This window comes from Haliotis rubra, unplaced genomic scaffold (genome assembly GCF_003918875.1).
Source record: "Haliotis rubra isolate DU_JTF1 unplaced genomic scaffold, ASM391887v1 Scf544, whole genome shotgun sequence".
Lineage (NCBI taxonomy): Eukaryota > Metazoa > Mollusca > Gastropoda > Lepetellida > Haliotidae > Haliotis > Haliotis rubra.
This window is the reverse complement of record NW_025767240.1, coordinates 109,803-130,888: the sequence shown is the minus strand read 5'-3', so window position 1 is coordinate 130,888 and position 21,086 is coordinate 109,803. Positions and strand designations below refer to the sequence as shown.

The 21,086-nt window shown below is 41.0% G+C and overlaps 1 protein-coding gene across 1 annotated transcript; it reads right to left on the bottom strand.

Annotated features, from left to right (window-relative positions):
• Positions 1-3,961: 3,961 nt before the first annotated feature.
• On the bottom strand, positions 3,962-16,373 carry LOC124253550 (proline hydroxylase buaE-like). The gene is made up of 8 exons (XM_046687353.1): positions 15,997-16,373; positions 13,972-14,090; positions 12,761-12,818; positions 12,015-12,128; positions 9,718-9,811; positions 9,205-9,293; positions 7,014-7,124; positions 3,962-5,833 (listed from the first exon to the last, which is right to left on the bottom strand). The coding sequence occupies exons 1-8, from the start codon at positions 16,165-16,167 to the stop codon at positions 5,657-5,659; spliced, it is 933 nt and encodes a 310-aa protein (XP_046543309.1). The 5' UTR covers positions 16,168-16,373; the 3' UTR covers positions 3,962-5,656.
• Positions 16,374-21,086: the final 4,713 nt, after the last annotated feature.

Sequence of the window (21,086 nt, the reverse complement as noted above, 5' to 3'; positions counted from 1 at the left end):
CATGAAACCATCTTTAGCTTCTTTTTAAAAGAAAGTAAGGACATTGCTGACGATCGACACTGAGATGTTAAACGGCTACCCCTCAACCCCCCAGTTGCCCACACAGCAGGGCGATGACCTATTTTATGGAGGCGGGCTGGTCTGAATATATATTCATGTTACCCTTAAAATTGGGGCTCATGAAATATAAACGTTAGTACCAAGGTTTTAAAATTGGTAAGTGTTGACATCAAACATGTCTGTAAAACACCAGTTGTAGATGCCGCACGCAGCAGCATCTCACACAAGCGGTGTCGTGTGCGATTTTACCTCCTTCAAGGTCTGTAATTTGTTTAGTTTTAGTTTTACGCCGCACTCAGCAATATTCCAGCTATATGGCAGTCAAGGACGGTAAAGTAATATCTCTGGACCATCATTTCTGACTGATACTTCTCATCATACAGCCATGATTTGGATGATTTCATTAATTGTTTCTGTATAAACTTGCCCTGGAGCTATCGCCATGTTGAAACTGGCAAAGTTATCATGCAGTCCACTGTGTTCAGTGTTACTGTTATTAGTAGACAGGGTAAACGGTTCCAACAAACTCACAATATTGACGTTTGACCTCGTTCAGGGCGTCTTCAACCAATACGAAATCGACACGTATCTAGAAACTAATATCTCCTTTAATTGTGGAAATTTGTGAAAGACGGGCTCATTGTCTGGCTAGCTGACAACAACACCGTCAATTGGACAACGGGACTGAAATTTGAGCAATTACAGAAGAATTCCAGTCATCATAGCGACATCAACAGAACATCATTTGCTGCCCTTCTAGGATCTGACGATAAGGTTAGTCTGACATCTTACTGTCTTGCACAAGGAGTCCTCTCCAAGTTGCAGTCTGAAGATGATCTCCTGAACGCTCTGTCTTCTGAGACTCTATCAGCCGACAGCGATGAAGTCCCTGGCAGTTCAGCTGATGGTGAAGATGTCCCTGGTGTGACAGAACAGATGTACGAACAAACACCATTCTCACCCCTACGAGCTTTTACCCATCTTATTATAACCTCTACCAGCCTACACTCATCCCAAACTCATCCCCAGCAGCCTTTAATCATCCAAATCTCATCCCCAGCAGCCTATACTCATCCCAATCTAACCTCTACCAGCGTACACTCATCCCAGTCTCACCTCTACCAGTCTATATTCAACCCAGTCTCACCTCTAGCAGCCTATATTCATCCCAGTCTAACCTCCAGCAGTCTATACTCATCCCATTCTCACCTCAACCAGCCTACACTCATCCCACTCTAACATCTACCAGCCTACACTCATCCCACTCTAACCTCTACCAGCCTTTATTCATCCCAGTCTAACCTCCAGCAGTCTATCCTCATCCCATTCTCACCTCTACAAGCCTACACTCATCCCACTCTAACCTCTACCAGCCTATATTCATCCCTTGAATACATGACACTTTTATCGATGACAACTTTTTATTCTTTACACGACGTTTCACAGCTAATTCTTGCTCCTTCATCAGGTGCATATTCATCCAGTCTGACCTCTATCAACCTATACTCATCCCAGTCTCACCTCTATCAGCCTATACTCATCCCAGTCTCAACTCTATCAGCCTATACTCATCCCAGTCTCACCTCTATCAGCCTATCCTCATCCCAGTCTCACCTCTATCAGCCTACACTCACCTCTCTCAGCCTATGTACCACATCCCAGTCTCACCTCCAACAGCCTATGCTCATCCCAGTCTCACCTTCAGCAGCCTATACTCATCCCAGTCTCACCTCTATCAGCCTATACTGACCCCCCCAGTCTCACCTCCAGCAGCTCTATCCTCATCCCATCCCAGTCTCACCTCCAGCAGCATATACAAATCCAAGTCTCACCTCCAGCAGCCTATGCTCATCCCAGTGTCACCTCCAGCAGCCTATCCTCATCCCACTTTAACCTCTACCAGTTTATATTCATCCCATTCTCACCTCTACAAGCCTACACTCATCCCACTCTAACCTCTACCAGCCTATATTCATCCCTTGAATATATGACACTTTTATCGATAACAACTTCTTTTTATTCTTTACACGACGTTTCACAGCTAATTCTTGCTCCTTCATCAGGTGCATTTTCATCACAGTCTCACCTCTATCAGCCTACACTCATCCCAGTCTCACCTCTATCAGCCTATACTCATCCAAGTCTCACCTCTATCAGCCTATCCTCATCCCAGTCTCACCTCTATCAGCCTATCCTCATCCCAGTCTCACCTCTATCAGCCTACACTCATCCCAGTCTCACCTCTCTCAGCCTATGTTCATCCCAGTCTCACCTCCAACAGCCTATGCTCATCCCAGTCTCACCTTCAGCAGCCTACACTCATTCCAGCCTCACCTCCAGTAGCCTATACTCACCCCAGTCTCACCTCCAGCAACCTATCCTCATCCCACTCTAACCTCTACCAGCCTACACTCATCCCAATCTCACCCCCAGCAGCCTATACTCATCCCAATCTCACCCCAAGAGCCTATACTCATCCAAATCTTACCCCCAACAGCCTATACCGATCCAAATCTCACCTCCAGCAGCCTATACTGATCCCGATCTCACCTCTACCAGCCTATACTCATCCCACTTTAACCTTTACCAGTTTATATCCATCCCATTCTCACCTCTACCAGCCTACACTCATCCCACTCTAACCTCTACAAGCCTACATTCTTGCCACTCTAACCTCTACCAGCCTATATTCATCCCGTGAATACATGACACTTCTATGGATAACAACTTTTTATTCTTTACGACGTTTCACAGCTAATTCTTGCTCCTTCATCAGGTGAATATTCATCCCAGTCTCACCTCTATCAACCTATACTCATCCCAGTCTCACCTCTATCAGCCTATACTCATCCCAGTCTCACCTCTATTAGCCTATACCTACCCAGTCTCACTTCCAGCAGCCTATACTCATCCCAGTCTCACCTCTATCAGCGTATACTCATCCAAGTCTCACCTCTCTCAGCCTATACTCATCCCAGTCTCACCTCCAGCAGCCTATACTCATCCCAGTCTCACCTCCAGCAGCCTATTCTCACCCAGTCTCACCTCCAGCAGCCTATCCTCATACCACTCTAACTTCTATCGGTCTATCCTCATCCCAGTCTCACCTCTATCAGCCTATACTCATCCCAGTCTCACCTCTATCAGCCTATACTCATCCAAGTCTCACCTCTATCAGCCTATCCTCATCCCAGACTCACCTCTATCAGCTTATACTCATCCCAGTCTCACCTCCAGCAGCCTATTCTCACCCCAGTCTCACCTCCAGAAGCCTATACTCATCCCAGTCTGAACTCCAGAAGCCTATACTCATCCCAGTCTCACCTCTATCAGCCTATTCTCATCCCAGTCTCACCTCTATCAGCCTATCCTCATCCCAGGCTCACCCCCAGAAGCCTATACTGATCCCAGTCTCACCTCCAGCAGCCTATACTCACCCAAGTCTCACCTCCAGCAGCCTATCCTCATCCCACTCTTACCTCTACCAGCCTACACTCATCCCAATCTCACCCCAGCAGCCTATCCTCATCCCACTCTAACGTCTATCAGCCTATACACATCCAAATCACACCTTTACCAGCACATACTCATCCAGTTCTCACCTCTACCAGCCTATACTCATCCAGTTTCCCACTTCCAGCAGCCAAGACGCACACCAATTCTCACCTACAGTAGCCTGCACTCATCCAGTTCTTACCTCCAGCTCGCTATCTGTACTCATCCATTTCTCACATGAAACAGCCTATACACATCCAAATTTCACCCCCAGCATCCACTCTATACTCATCCATTTAATTTAAACGTGGGAAAATGAAGGTTGAATATATAACACGGAGGTCCTGGGAGAAGTGAATGTAGCATAAAACTACGTACAATTGCCATAAATACAACAAACCTGGTAAGCGATTACACAATATTTATTATAATATCCATTTCATGTAGTAGCTGTAGTTTCAAGACAAGGTAAACCATAAGAAATGTCTACACTTTCTGGCACAATGTAAATCTGCTTTTCCAAGACAAAAACGACTTCAAACAAGATGTGTTCCAGGACGGGTAATCAGTGTTCAGAAATGTCTACCGATAATGCCTCAAAGTTATGACCTAACAGGCGTCTCTTTACGCCAACTACGTCAGCACAAAACCCCACTAGGGATAGCTTGTGTGGTGGGGGTAGCCTAGTGGATACAACGTTCGCTCGTCACGCCGAAGACCCGGGTTCGATTCCCCAACGTGTAAAACCCATTTCTGGTGTCTCAAGCCGTGATATTGCTACAAAGAAGCGTCGTAAAACCATGCTCTCTCTCACTAAGGTTAGCGAGAGTCCGGGTTTGTGCACCTTTTAGTATATGAGCGAAGAGATTGTGTCTTCAGAATACAGTTTATCGAAGTCTATGGAACACGGTACTGACGACAATACATACACAAAGAACGTAGTTAAGCACCCACTGACGTATCTCACGACTGAATGAGCCCCGGTCTTAACCCATTGGAGCATGTTTGGGACATGGCTGGTCGTCGTGTGCAACAAGGGGATCCTCCTGTACAGAACCTGGCCCAATTGGAAGCTGCTTTACATGAGGAATGGCGTGGACTACCCCTTCGGAGGATCAGGAGGCTGATAGAGGGTATGAGGAGGAGAGTGCTGGCTGTCATACAGTCTCGGCTAGACTCGGTATTGATCTTGAATCGGGTAAGACATGCAAAAAGACATTTTGAATGTTCACACTTACCAAAAAATTCAACCTTAAACATTCCAGGGCCATACCTGTTCAGACATAGTTATGTATGAAAAATCAATGTTGTTTTTTTTTAAAAAAAAGAGCAATTGGAATCATGAACTCAACACAGATTCCAATCATTTTGTCGTTGTTTATGAGTCAAAAGTTCATACATGTCAAACATGTTTTTCCATCGTGGTCACCACGAGACGTTTTATGAGCGTGTTGAAAACCTATCAAACAAACATACAGGGGGCGCTTTATTTAGTTCGTTGTGCATATCTGAACCCTCGGACTGAAAGAATATGATAGCGGCCAGTGCTTCGCCTATACACATAGTCCCATTAAATGGCTGAAAAATACTGCAACCTTAATACCGACATGGGCACTACTTCCGGTTTGGTTTAAACACATAAACACAGGGGACTGGTTTAGTTCAAACTATGTAAGAAAACAATTCTGTTTTCAGTGAACATGAACATCCAAACAGCAACCAACATTTTTGGTATCACTCAAAATTACGAACAGATATTTTGTCAGCTTATTGAAAAAATTGAAAATCGACTCGTAACAATTATGAATTCAATACAAAATAGTGCAAATACTGAGAATCGAGTGTTAAACTTAAAAATTATGTTTGCACAGGAAAACCTTATGTTGCAAGATTGGGTCATTGATCAATTTAAGCAGAAATGCTTTCAAATTATGATGTCAGTTTTTTCCTCAACGAGGAACAAGACTGTGTAGAAGGAGTGGGGCAATTCATTTCATTCAGCAAATTTTGTACTGAAATAACACAAAGTTTGGAAAGTCAAGGGCTAGTGTTCTTTAGAGGAAATCACCATGTACATATTTGCTAAGTTTCTTTTTTTAAACTAAAAAATCTGACGGAACTTGTGCTCCAGATAATCCAAGCTTGAGATGGATTCGTATTTGTCGGAACCATCCAGACTTTTAATGATGGTGTCATCATCAGGGTTGACAAAAAATGCAAGCGACTGTCGGTACTGACGTTTCTTCACTTCCGATTCAGGAATCAGGACTCGGTGTTTCTGAAAATAGGAAGCATTCATGACATACTTGACACACCTATGAAACTAATTTGCTTTTGTGCACACGTTAGCACTGTGTCTGGCTTCACTCTCTGAAAAGCAGCAATATTGGCTGAGTCGTGACCAAGAACCCATTCAAATACTGTTGACACAAATAGGCACAGACACTTTTCACTCTGAAAAGCAGCAATATTGGTTGAGTAGTGACCAAGAACTCATTCAAATACTGTTGACACGGATAACCAGACGGACTATTCAACCTTGTCAGTGCAAATCTGCAAATGTGGTACCAAAGCAGCAGTGTAATGCAGTGAGTAAGTGAGTGTGGGTTTATGTCCCTTTTAGCAATATTCCAGCAATATCACGGTAGGGAACACCAGACATAGGCTTCACGCATTGTAACTATATAGGGAATCGAACCCGGGTTTTCGGAATGACTCGGCTACCGAACCGTTCAGTGCCACGCTGCTTAACGTTTAAATGCATTACTATTTACGCCCAGTCTCTTGACAATTCCTGTCTCTTCGTTTTGGCATAATGTTGCTGATCTATTAAAGCTTAATTTCGTTTATTTCCCAACTGAAGTCAAGCCGATGCAATTCCCACAAGTAATTGCAACAAGAAAAAGTGTCAACGAGGTCGATTGCAAACTAAAGGGTATGTTTTATCTTACTTGGTCTACTTTATCCATATACGTCTTATTTGGTCAGCTTGACCCTAAAAGGAGTCTCAGAATGGATGCAGGCTTTTGTTTAGTTAAAGATTCTTAAAAGTGTGTTCAAAAAGGTTAAAAGCCGAATAATATCAGAATGAATAATATCTGTTGAGATTAAATACAACTGTTGTTAGGGGACATACTGAAGGTAACATAAATAACTGTTAAATTGACGAGAATATGATGAGCGATTATGTCCATGTTCAAGCTAACAACAAGTCTGTAGGCAACACTGAGACCTGTCATGACAGAATGGTGTGTGTGTAGAATCCATGAATAGAAATGCGTCTCAGACCGAGAGTTATGAGGCATTAACAATTGGAATGTACAATCTCAACCCAAAAACAAATATAAAATTAACGTTCACAAGCCTATTTCGAAAGAAAACTGAGGTTACTCGTTTCTGGCCTTGTACAGTGTATTGTAAAACCACTGATCATGGTCGGATGTTTATAGTGTGCTCACTGCGGCTCTAATCTTATCTGCAGTCCATCGCTGCATCATGTCACCGATGTTGACTACGATGGCGCCGGGGACAGGATTGACAGGAACATATACGTCATCAGTGTTCATCACCTGAAACATGTCATACCACATACATGCCATCAGTGTTCATCACCTGAAACATGTCATACCACATACATGTCATCACTGTTCATCACCAGAAACATATAACACATACATGTCATCAGTGTTCATCACCTGACAAATATCATACCACATACATGTCATCAGTGTTTATCACCTGAAACAGGTCATACCACATACATGTCATCAGTGTTCATCACCTGAAACATGTCATACCACATACATGTCATCAGTGTTCATCACCTGAAACATGTCATAACACATACATGTCATCAGTGTTCATCACCTGAAACATGTCATACCGCATACATGTCATCAGTGTTCATCACCTGAAACATGTCATAGCACATACACGTCATCAGTGTTCATCACCTGAAACATGTCATACTACATAGTTATCATCACCACCTTTCAACTCAAACATGTAATACCACATACCACACAGTCACCAGTGTTCATCACCCACATACACCGAAAGTGAGACCGCCTCCGTGGTGTAGCGGTTAGAGCGTCCGCCCGCTTCAGTCTGGGCTAGTGCAAGCAGACGCACATACACATACACACGCATGCACGTCGTCATATGAGCGAAATATTCTCAAGTACGACGTTAAATCCAATTTCACCTCGCCTCACCGAAAGTAAAACATCACCTCTCTGAAAATAGAGGACATGGACATGTTTTGTCAATTGTATTCATTATAAACGCATGGGCTGAATCAGTGTTCATCGCCAAATACACGTACTACATACGAGGGGGTATCAAAAAGTTCTAATTATCCCCAAGAAGTTATTGCGCAATCAGGATAAAATTTTGACATCAGTGATCCTTATCTAGTGATCCTTATCTAGTTAATGGACCAAGTACTATCTACTTCCTATATTCAGTCTTGTGCTAGTTGATCATACACACCAGTACCCCCAAGTATGGAGAATATTGAGGCGCGCAGAGTAATTAAGTTCTTGCACTTGATGGGCTGCACTGCACGACAAATTCACGATGAGATGAAATCTGTTTATGGTGATGATAACCCATCCTATGACACGGTTGTGACATCGAAAAGGAATTTCCAAACTGGTCACATGTCCCTCACAGATGAGCCAAGAAGTGGTCGCCCCTCATTTACTGATAATTTGGACACCGTGAACAGAGTCGAGGCGCTGGTTCAGGAAGATCGCCGTGTAACAATACAAATGGTTATGCATGAGACCAACTTGAGTTATGGCAGAGCATGGAACATCATTCATAACCAACTGCACATGTCCAAAGTGTCAGCACGCTGGGTTCCTCGCTTACTGACTCATCTTCAAAGACAGATTCGACGGGACATATCACGACAGGAATTGGAGTTTCTGTAGCAGGGTGAAGAGGATATCTTCAGATGTCTTGTAACCATGGACGAATGTTGGGTCTATTTGTATGATCCTGATACAAGAGAGATGAGTAAAGAGTGGAAACATGCCACGTCACCACCTCCGAAAAAGGCCAAGGTGCATGAAATCAGGGTACCTCTATTCAGCCGGTCTGCGCAAGGTCAAGAAACGGTGGCAGAAATGTGTAACTCGGGATGGTGACTATGTAGAGAAATCATAAGGACAAGAAAGCAAAATAAAGTTTGTACCCTGAATAAGTCTTGGTGATAATTAGAACTTTTTGATATCCCCTCGTATATAGACTACGTCAGACACCCACACGCACACATACACACATACAGCCGTGTGACGATGTTCAAAAACACCATCTAGTCAAAGCCTTCCTTCTTATAATAGTGGAAACATTGTTTACCATGTGATTTATGTGATGTGTCTCTCAGCTGGATTGACATGGTAATGTTGGTTCTGATTCAACTATAACTGAACCGATCCTATTTGAAAACACAACGTGAGGTTACAGGATGAATTTCCATGTCATCTTCGACCGCGTTAAGGGACTGTGAACTGTAATTAATATACATTGCAGAATGTATGGACGTATTATTTTCGAAATGGTTGAAGACATAACTATATCCTTTTTCGGTTCTGGCATGTTATCGTTTAAATGTCTCTTTTTGAAACCCACAGAAATCCTTACCTCTAAGCCTCCAATGTCGTCTTGGAACAACAGTGTTACTGTCCCATAATCGGAGTGTTCTCCACAACGAACTTGACCTGGTTTCACGGCTGTAGATGCAGAATTGGAAAGTCTTTGTAGTTTACAAGAATAATAACATGCTCTTTAGAGATAACTGTCCATTTGAAATTACAATTACGGTTTTGTCTATATCTGTAATCCACAACAAAATAATACATTTACTTTTTGAAAAGTCATTTCGAAGCAATAATGTTTCGTATCATATTAAAATATCACAAGCATATCTACCCATGCATCATTCCTTCATTCATTCATTCATTCATTCATTCATCCATTCTTTCATTCATTCATTCATTCATTCATTGGTAATTATATTGAAAATATTGGACGGAATTCATTCATCCAGCGGTACAATTATAGAATGGATACAGGAAACCATGATTAAGCATGACCACAACCATGACAATTCTCCAAAACATCCCAAATCAATATGAAATAATGATGGAAGCTTACGTCCAGTAAGAGGAGGGTAGTAGTTGCTTCTGAGAGTGGTGCTGTTCCCCTTCCTGCCCATCTGACGGTGGCAATCGCGGAGGAAATTGCGATCCTTAAACACGAGAACTCGACAACCTCAGACACAGTCACAAGCATCACAGGAATCTAAATATATATTATCTCGAAGTATACATATCCGTTTGCATCATATGTAGTGTACATGTGTAGCAGATAACTTCAGCATTTAGATAGACAAAATTCACTTCATGTGGACTGTAACGGTCTTTTCAGAATATTCTAAGATTTAGGTAGTCAAATTTCACCAGTCAGTGCACCAGTAGTCCTTTCGGTATATTCACAGATTTGGTTGTTGTTTAACGCCGCACTCGGCGGTCTGTCTGTTATCAAGTCAGGACCAGATGATCCAGTGATCAACAGCATGAGCATCTATCTGTGCATTTGGGATACGATGACATGTCGGTGTCGCCTTCTACGACAAGCATGGGTTTCTATAGGTCAATTCGAATCCATATCTTCACGGGTACAGCTTTGGGGGACGCTCAGACAGACGTTATACGACTCTCGATCAAACGGTGGTTGATCATGGCTCCACATCTCTAGGCCACACGCTAGTCTGTCTCACCCTCTCTGAACCACATTATTTTCTCTTCCGCCGAACCCTTTGTGCAATGCCAACGCCCTAAATGAAGCACGTCTAGATTTCCTCAGGCTCGGGAACTCACTGGAGCTCCTTTCCAAATTAAATGGAGTTCTTTGTTTACATCAAAGGTATATATATATATATTCAGTAGACTATGACATAAGATAGACAGGACATGAATCTATATACTATGAATATCATACCTGTTTGAGACCGATAGAGGTTAAGACATGATAGACAGGACATGAATCTATATACTATGGATATCATACCTGGAGTTTAAGACCGATAGACAGGACATGAATCTATATACTATGGATACCATACCTGGAGTTTAAGACCGATAGACAGGACATGAATCTATATACTATGGATATCATACCTGGAGTTTAAGACCGATAGACAGGACATGAATCTATATACTATGGATACCATACCTGAATCTATATACTAGTTTAAGACCGATAGACAGGACATGAATCTATATACTATGGATATCATACCTGGAGTTTAAGACCGATAGACAGGACATGAATCTATATACTATGGATACCATACCTGGAGTTTAAGACCGATAGACAGGACATGAATCTATATACTATGGATATCATACCTGGAGTTTAAGACCGATAGACAGGACATGAATCTATATACTATGGATATCATACCTGGAGTTTAAGACCGATAGACAGGACATGAATCTATATACTATGGATACCATACCTGGAGTTTAAGACCGATAGACAGGACATGAATCTATATACTATGGATACCATACCTGGAGTTTAAGACCGATAGACAGGACATGAATCTATATACTATGGATATCATACCTGGAGTTTAAGACCGATAGACAGGACATGAATCTATATACTATGGATATCATACCTGGAGTTTAAGACCGATAGACAGGACATGAATCTATATACTATGGATACCATACCTGGAGTTTAAGACCGATAGACAGGACATGAATCTATTTGCTATGGATACCATACCTGGAGTTTAAGACCGATAGACAGGACATGAATCTATATACTATGGATATCATACCTGGAGTTTAAGACCGATAGACAGGACATGAATCTATATACTATGGATACCATACCTGGAGTTTAAGACCGATAGACAGGACATGAATCTATATACTATGGATACCATACCTGGAGTTTAAGACCGATAGACAGGACATGAATCTATATACTATGGATACCATACCTGGAGTTTAAGACCGATAGACAGGACATGATGGATCATATATACTAGGACATGATATACTATGGATACCATACCTGCTATGGAAGTTTAAGACCGATAGACAGGACATGAATCTATATACTATGGATATCCATACCTGGAGTTTAAGACCGATAGACAGGACATGAATCTATATACTATGGATACCATGCCATACCGATAGACTGGACAGTTTAAGACCGTTTATAGATAGGACAGGAGTTTATGAATCTATATACTATGGATACCATACCTGGAGTTTAAGACCGATAGACAGGACATGAATCTATATACTATGGATATCATACCTGGAGTTTAAGACCGATAGACAGGACATGAATCTATATACTATGGATACCATTCCTGGAGTTTAAGACCAATAGACAGGACATGAATCTATATGCTATTGATATCATACCTTGAGTTTAAGACCGATAGACAGGACATCGAGGACTCTCTCTGTTAGTCGTATGCAGTCGTCGAAGAATGAGAAGAAAGATGATTTAAATTCGGGAAGATCCGCGGGCCACGCCTGTGTGAGACCAAAATCATACTGTTGTTACTAGGAAACTGGACAGAAAAGATATAAACAAGCGTTGTTGTGAAATACTTCACGAACATGCCGACGCTCACCCAAAGGCGCTAGTATAAAGGATTTAAGGAAGCATATTTTTTGTTTCATGAATTAGTAATGAAATAAGGCGTGTTTTCCGGAAAAAAAGACAACAAATGGTTGTAATGACATCAGCTAACACCTAACACATGACAGTTGGACAGAATCCCGATGCTAAATTAGTGAGTTGTTTTACGTCAAGGAACAGTCGGAGGTGTGGCACCTATAGCACAGTAGCATATGTTATATTAAGGAACATTACACTTTCTTAGTAATGTACAAATTCTATTATTGTTTGATGAGTTGAATCCCATTCGGGATTCGAACCTACACTCTCAGAGTCAGGCACCTAATCCCCAGCACACAAAGTCAGACGCTTAACTCGCTCAGCGTGGCTTCCACTATAGCCCAGAGCAAGTAAGTAAATGACTGAAACTAGTGACTGAGAGCATGAGCAAATATCCAAACCACCGGAGTACGACTATACGCAGTCCGCCGAACCAGGACCCGCCGATCGTATATAGCCACCTTAGAATTAACAGTGAAAGTACCCCATCATCCTTTGGTGTAAAGTTGAATGTTTCCTTGAAATCCGCAACCGATCCCAACCTAGGATAAAGAAAATAGAAGATTAAATACCGTTTTCGTGGGATCGAACCCCGGTCCGCCCTTGATGATTGGTTTTACCTTCATCTTTTCATTGATTAACACGATCGGGGCGTTGGGGTAGCTAAGTGAAGCGTTTGCTCGTCACGTCGAAGACCAGGGTTTGATTTTCCACATAGGTACAATGTGTGAAGCCCATTTCTCGGCTTCTTTCTTCCCCATGATATTGCTGATCATGAAATATTGGTAAAAGCGGCGTCTGACTAACTTCACTCACTCATTAACATGATGAAGCTGACACGCCGATATATCACTTGAATATTCACTCACACACTCACCAAATCCGTTTTGGACATATAACCAGACATGGGGCGACCGCTCACCACGCAGAAATCCACGTACTGTTTCAAGTGTCTTGTTGCCATCTACTACTAATAATCACGTTGAAATAATGTTTCCATATCTTAAGTTACCTGCTGATCTCGTGTCATATGCCGATTGTACCAATTGGTTGTGTTCTTGGGTTCTTGATGATCTGCCCACTACTGTAATACATTTCCAAGATACTTCTAACACTATTAATCCACTGATCATCTCAGAGTCGTTTAGCATAACCGTGGTTTAAGACTAAGATGTGGATTCCTTAGGCTTCACTTCCATTTTGAGCAAGACACATTCAGCATAAAGATTTATATGCATATTCTTAATGAACCGAAGTGAACTCTGGATGCCTCATACATCTCATGGTGTCAAGTCTTGCCATCAAGACGTGACTCATGATTGGAGGATGGGCAACAAATTAACTATACATACTTCTAGCACGTTTGACTGGTGTCCACGTCAAGAATGGGACAAAACTATATGCACATATTTGTTGGGTACAGGTCAATGCCAAGCAGTATCACGGTGGGTGACATCAATAACTTGAAAGTGGGACGATGGCTTAATGGCTGAGTAGACTGTGTGGTAGAGCCTAAGGAAATTTAGAAGCGAGAGACTTTCTAGAAAACGGCATTTTTTGTTTTAATTTTTTTCCGAATAATTGTTGGATGTAGAAACATTTCAAATTAATACACAATATCTACTTACATATAGGTGAAATAATACCGTATTGGCCAGGTTAATCAGAAACACAGCTACTACTCAGGTAACTCACGATTCGCTGTCCAGGGCAACATAGCCATGGTAACCATAACGGTGGTCCAGAACACACTTCATCTTCTCTTCCACAGGGTGATCAAAGAAGGACTTGGACACTCTGAACATAGCATCGACCTGGAATAACAATAGCACATTCATCGGCATGGAATATCAGTAGCTCAATCATCGACATGGAATATCAGTAGCTCAATCTGGACTATATGATTGTACTCCTCTAAAGGAACGAACATGTTTTACTGTAAAGATTTTATTGAAGATGAATGTCATGTTTTACTGCATGTCCTTTTATACTTAGTACTGTAAACATATGTTTTATATCCTATATTCTTATGGCTTTTAAAGGTTATGTAGTTTCTCGTAAGGCTGTTAAGATTATCTCAACGTTTTATTTATTTTGTTCTATGTACACAGGTGTGATGTTGAGGTTGAGGTGAGACTCAAGGTCTGTCTGTCTGTCTACATCGACCTGGAGTAACAATAGGACATTCATCGACCTTGAATAACATACAAGATCTATGTATAGCTTACCCGGTGATACTCTGAACATGTCATAGATATGGTATAACGATACGACGATTAAATGCTCCAGTGGTCACAAGCAGTGTAGTTAAAGCTATAATCATTTTATTCAACGTTGTAGATAATACCTTGAATAAAGCAACTCTTTGGCGGCTGGTAACGATATCACAGGACACGGTTAGCCTTTTCTCAGACACCTTGTGTCATCACTGATTGTAAAACGTGACTCATTCATATAATTTTCAGAGCTATTTTCTTCCTTTACATCTACCGTAATTGGTTTCTGAGGAGAGTCAGGACTGGGTATTCGTTTGCACTGTGGCTCTGTATCTAATTCAACTGAGTGGATGTTTCTGTTGCAGGAGTGAAGTCCCCGAAATTCATCATAAGCTAAGGGACTGTTCATAATTTATGGCTGTGTGTGTGTGTGTGTGTGTGTGTGTGTGTGTGTGTGTGTGTTGTGATGATGATTTTTGTGGCGAAGCATGTACAATGTGAATGACACCCCCCTCAAATTTATGTACAAAGTAAGTGCCCCCCATCTGCATGTAATGTACAAAGTCAATGACCCCCCTTCCCTTTCCATATTTTTAAAGCATAATTTTAAAATAATTTTATGTACAAAATTGCTGACCCCCCTAGAATCATATGTACAAAATTGCTGACTCCCCTACCTCCCCAGTACAAAATGGGTGACCCCCCTTAAAATCATCATCATCATCACACACACACACACACACACACACACACACACAGCCGACAAGGGCAAGGTCACAGTCATCCTGAACACATCAGAATTCCACATCCAAGATCCTCCACGACCCCACCATCTAGGGCAAGGTCAAGAAAGGCCCTACTACAAAAGTCAACTGTGATAAGCTGCCATCCAGACAGTATCCCACCTGTCTATGAACCTCCAAATCCGTACAATCTGAAGCTTTGTTTTCATTCAATGAACGTTATAAACAAATCAAACTGAAAATTGAAAACGATACTGATATAACTGATAGTTCCAATAAATTAGTCTCAAAAGTCTTCACTGGAATTGTGAACTTGTCTCTCTTGAACCTTCACTAGACTAACATATAGTCTCTGAAATGAACATATTTTACTGAAAAAAGTTCATAGTAAATAAAAAAAATATATAATGAAAAGAAGCCCAGAGACTTTCTTCAGGAAATCTAGACTTGCCACGTTTTCTAGACTTGTGTGGGCTTTCTTGGATATATTTGCTTCAGGGTCTGTACGAGAGACTAGAACCTTCACATGTCATGACAAACACCGCTTATAATCAGTACATGGTCGAAGGCAGCAGGAAAAAAGCACAAATGACCAATCTCATTAAAATCAAATATGTTTTCGTACGATTCATTCCTGAGTGACGGCTGACGCCACCAACGACGAAAGTACAACTACTGTATCAGTTTGGGTGACTAAGAATGACTAACACCTCCCAGCTGAATTGTCCCTGACCTATATACAAACAGGACACCTTGTTTACCTTTCTCTGCTCAATCCCATGGTTTGTCAGGTACAGGAAGCCTATTGTACTGAAGGCATCATATATCTCTTTGGCCGTCGTCTCCAGAACGTCATCCGTCACGGACGTTGTGTCTGCAACATTCAGTCCGTACTTCTGGAAGTCAACAATTGGGATAGCCGACGCCGCCATTGCTTCTCGCTACACCAAGGTCATGCAAAGGTTAGGCCGCCTAGTAACATGCTTGGTGGGGCGTTTCAGATGAACTATTTTACATGAATATTCAACGACCCCCTTATTTCCATCCGGATTTTCTCCCTGTAGTGTTGTGTTAAAGAAGTGTACCAGTAAACAGGTGTTAGCTCACTAAGGATCGTAAAGGGGCGCGTGAAAGCAGAGACCATATAATATGGTCTCTGGTGAAAGTAAGGCTAGCGATACAGCGAGACAGCAGGAGTGCAATACCGAGGTAAATGCATCACAGAGAGAGGGCAAAGTACGCCCACGCTTCGCCCGTCAAATTGCACTCTCGTTCAAACTTTAGAAATCAAAATATTTACACGTATTTAGAAAATGATGATTCTCTGAATACATTTGCATGGGTGAGATATGACCTCACTGTATTAATATGTACATTGCATGGTGAGATATGACCTCACTGTATTAATATGTACATTGCATGGTGAGATATGACCTCACTGTATTAATATGTACATTGCATGGTGAGATATGACCTCACTGTATTAACATGTACATTGCATGGTGAGATATGACCTCACTGTATTAATATGTACATTGCATGGTGAGATATGACCTCACTGTATTAATATGTACATTGCATGGTGAGATATGACCTCACTGTATTATGGTGAGATATGTACTGTATTAATATGTACATTGCATGGTGAGATATGACCTCACTGTATTAACATGTACACTGCATGGTGAGATATGACCTCACTGTATTAATATGTATATTGCATGGTGAGATATGACCTCACTGTATTAATATGTACATTGCATGGTGAGATATGACCTCACTGGATTAACATGTACATTGCATGGTGAGATATGACCTCACTGTATTAATATGTACATTGCATGGTGAGATATGACCTCACTGTATTAATATGTACATTGCATGGTGAGATATGACCTCACTGTATTAATATGTACATTGCATGATTGCATGGTGAGATATGACCTCACTGTATTAATATGTACATTGCATGGTGAGATATGACCTCACTGTATTAACATGTATATTGCATGGTGAGATATGACCTCACTGTATTAATATGTACATTGCATGGTGAGATATGACCTCACTGTATTAATATGTACATTGCATGGTGAGATATGACCTCACTGTATTAACATGTATATTGCATGGTGAGATATGACCTCACTGTATTAATATGTACATTGCATGGTGAGATATGACCTCACTGGATTAACATGTACATTGCATGGTGAGATATGACATCACTGTATTAACATGTACATTGCATGGTGAGATATGACCTCACTGGATTAACATGTACATTGCATGGTGAGATATGAGGTATCACGCACTGGATTAATATGTACATTGCATGGTGAGATATGACCTCACTGTATTAACATGTACATTGCATGAGTGCATGGTGAGGTATGACCTCACTGTATTAATATGTACATTGCATGGTGAGATATGACCTCACTGTATTAATATGTACATTGCATGGTGAGATATGACCTCACTGTATTAATATGTACATTGCATGGTGAGATATGACCTCACTGTATTAACATGTACATTGCATGGTGAGATATGACCTCACTGTATTAATATGTACATTGCATGGTGAGATATAACCTCACTGTATTAATATGTACATTGCTTGGTGAGATATAACCTCACTGTATTAATATGCACCTTGCATGGTGAGATATGACCTCACTGTATGAACATCCACTAGAGTGAGATATGAATGCACTGTATTAATATACACGTTACATGTATTAACATGGACAAATTTGACAAAGTTTTACCAATATTTTATAACGGTTAGTGTTATTGAAAACCGGGCATATTACAGATAAACTGACCACGTTCCTCAATAAACCTGTAAAGGGTCACATTGATAACGAGCATCGGACATAATCCGGGACCAGTATCTCTAAAGCTTATAGATCCAAGGTGCAATACCCTTGTCTGTCTTTACGGCTGTTTGTATTCCACGTTGGTCAAATCAGGTGCGTGCCACATATACCATATGGCATTTACGGCTGTTTGCATTTCACGTTGGTCAAATCAGGTGCGTGCCACATATACCATATGGCATTTATGGCTGTTTGTATTCCACGTTGGTCAAATCAGGTGCGTGCCACATATACCAAGTGGCATACTTGCGACTGGCCATCGATGCTTCGGTCCAACTAAATTACATTGCGTTATGAGCACTATGCTGTTCGTTGCTGCATGAACGCCCACTGGGTTGATATGGAGATATTGAACTATTGTATTACTTTTTGATTAATGTGAAACGAATCTACATGACAACATAATTTACTTTAATAGCTGATTGCGTTGTTAATATGTTCTAATAATTAATTATAAACCATACTATTATTAATTGATTATGTAATATCACCCTGTGACTGGTGTGTAATAAACTCCTTGTTTATTTACTCAGGTGTTGTGTTGTATTGTGTTGTGTGTGGGTTGGTATGGTCAGACCTCTTGCCAAGCGAGCTGATTCCCCAACTCGCGCGTTTTAATAGTTCGATAGTAATTTGTGTAAGCAATGGTGGCATTAGAATATCAGGGAACTATATTCTCATCATGGTTACCATAGCTGTTCTGTCTTGGAAAATGAATAATGGGAATGGTGTATTAGAACAGTAAATGTTCCTCTTTGTTAAAAGTATGCCATAAGTCCAGTACAGCAACTATTCATGATTGCTCTACTCTTAAGACCATTCTAGCTTTAAGGTCACAACAGACGTATCCCAATCGATTGATACTCAATAATGTTCACACCGCGACCATATCGCAGATAAAGTGATCAGCGTTGGGTGTTGTTAGCTAACAAACAAACTATCAGCAAAGTTTTAACAAAAATGAAATGAAACATCAGTCAAACATAATCTGTTAGCAGCTGGCAAGGTGATGGATCCGGGATCTGTAATAAAGTGATAATTAACATTATTAAAAGATCCTTGACAGTTTTAACACTGAAATATTTATCCCTTGTGATGGAAAAATCAATACAGTCAAGCACGACATGCTTGACCGTGATTCTTTCATCACAAGGGATACAAAACGGAGGATCCTCACCTTTCACCAGGTATGCATGAGTATACCATGTGAGGCCAATACGACATCGTCTCATGACGACCTCTTCAAATCTGGACTGACAACCCAAGTAGGTGTAACCAATGTAAAGGTTGTATTGTATGTAATATATTTATACCCTCTTGGGTGTCCCATTTCTGCATCAGATCACGGATGTATGTTCTAATGCTAGCTTTGTAATCCGAGTATGGAATAAGAAGTGGTGTCACAGATTTGTTGAGTGCTGCCTTAGCAGCAAGATCAGTCATTATGTTCCCAGAAATGCCAACGTGGCTGGGTAACCAACAGAGGCCGATGTCATATTGGCCAGTGCAAGATCATTATATAGTTCAATAATCTCAGTTAAAAGTGGATGTTTACAAGAAAGATGTTTAATAGCCTGAAGGCAAGAAAGAGAATAAGAAAACATGATATAGTGTTTACATTTAGGATGTCTATTAATATATTTAAGAGCTGTTAGTATTGCATTTGCGTCTGCTGTGAATATTGAGGATATTGTTCTGGATCCAACGACAGTGGCACAAGCCACTGCGCCACCATCCTTGGATCCATCTGTAAATAAGGACTTGTATGTATTATATTTATTTTTTAATTGCTTATATTCTTGTTGATATTGTAATTCATTAGTTTCTAATTTCTTATACTTTGTCAGTGTTAGGTCAACCTCTTGCCTCACTAATTGCCAAGGAGGAGAAGAAAGAACACGGGAGGGAGCTTTTCCGGCTCAATGCCAGCAGCAGAAATGAATGGTTTCATTGTTAACCCCAATGGCGGAACAAGAGACTTTATTGTACAAATCCTCATAAAGAGGATTAAAGACACAGTTAAATGCAGCGTTAGACTTGTTAGATTATAGTTTTGTAAGATATTGTAAAGATAAGTTTAAATGAAGGCTCATCTGCCTCGACATAGAGACTGTCAACCGGGGAAGTTCTAAAAGACCCAAGACAAAGTCTTAGGCCTTGGTGGTGGACAGAATCAAGTAGTTTTAGGTTACTTTTGCAGGCTCCACCATAGACGATGGAGCCATAATCAAGTTTAGATCACACCAATGATCTATATAGGTGAAGGAGAGTAGTTTGGTCCCCTCCCCACTTTGAATTGGAAACAACCTTTAACAAATCAAGTGCCTTCAGGCATTTAGCTTTAAGGGATTTAATATGTGGCAGGAATGGTAGATTGCAATCGAAAATAAAACCCAAGAACTTGGCCTCCTTGACATCTCTGATGGGCGTGCCATTTGAATATAGTTCTGGGTCCTTATGCGGTTTACATTTTCTACAGAAGTGTAGACAATTAGTTTTTGACAGAAAATTTAAAGCCATTTTCAAGACACCATTTATTTATTTTGTTTTGAGTGAGTTTAGTTTTACGCCGCACTCAGCAATATTCCAGCTATATTGCGGCGGTCTGTAAATAATCGAGTCTGGACCAGACAATCCAGTGATCAACAGCATGAGCATTGATCTGCGCAATTGGCAACCGATGACATGTGTCAGCGAAGTCAGCTAGCCTGACCACACGATCCCGTTAGACGCCTCTTACGACAAGCATGGGTTACTGAAGGTTCATTCTCACCCGGACCTTCACGGGTCATTTTGATTAGACATAAGTGCAGTTGCCGTTCAAAAGTATGCATATTTTTACCACGACAAGAAATATTAAAATCTTCCACAAAAAGTGATCCATCAATTGAATCGGTTAAAACCTCGGATAAACTGTTTATCGTAATACTAAACCATGTGACAGACACAATACTGCCTTGTGGGAC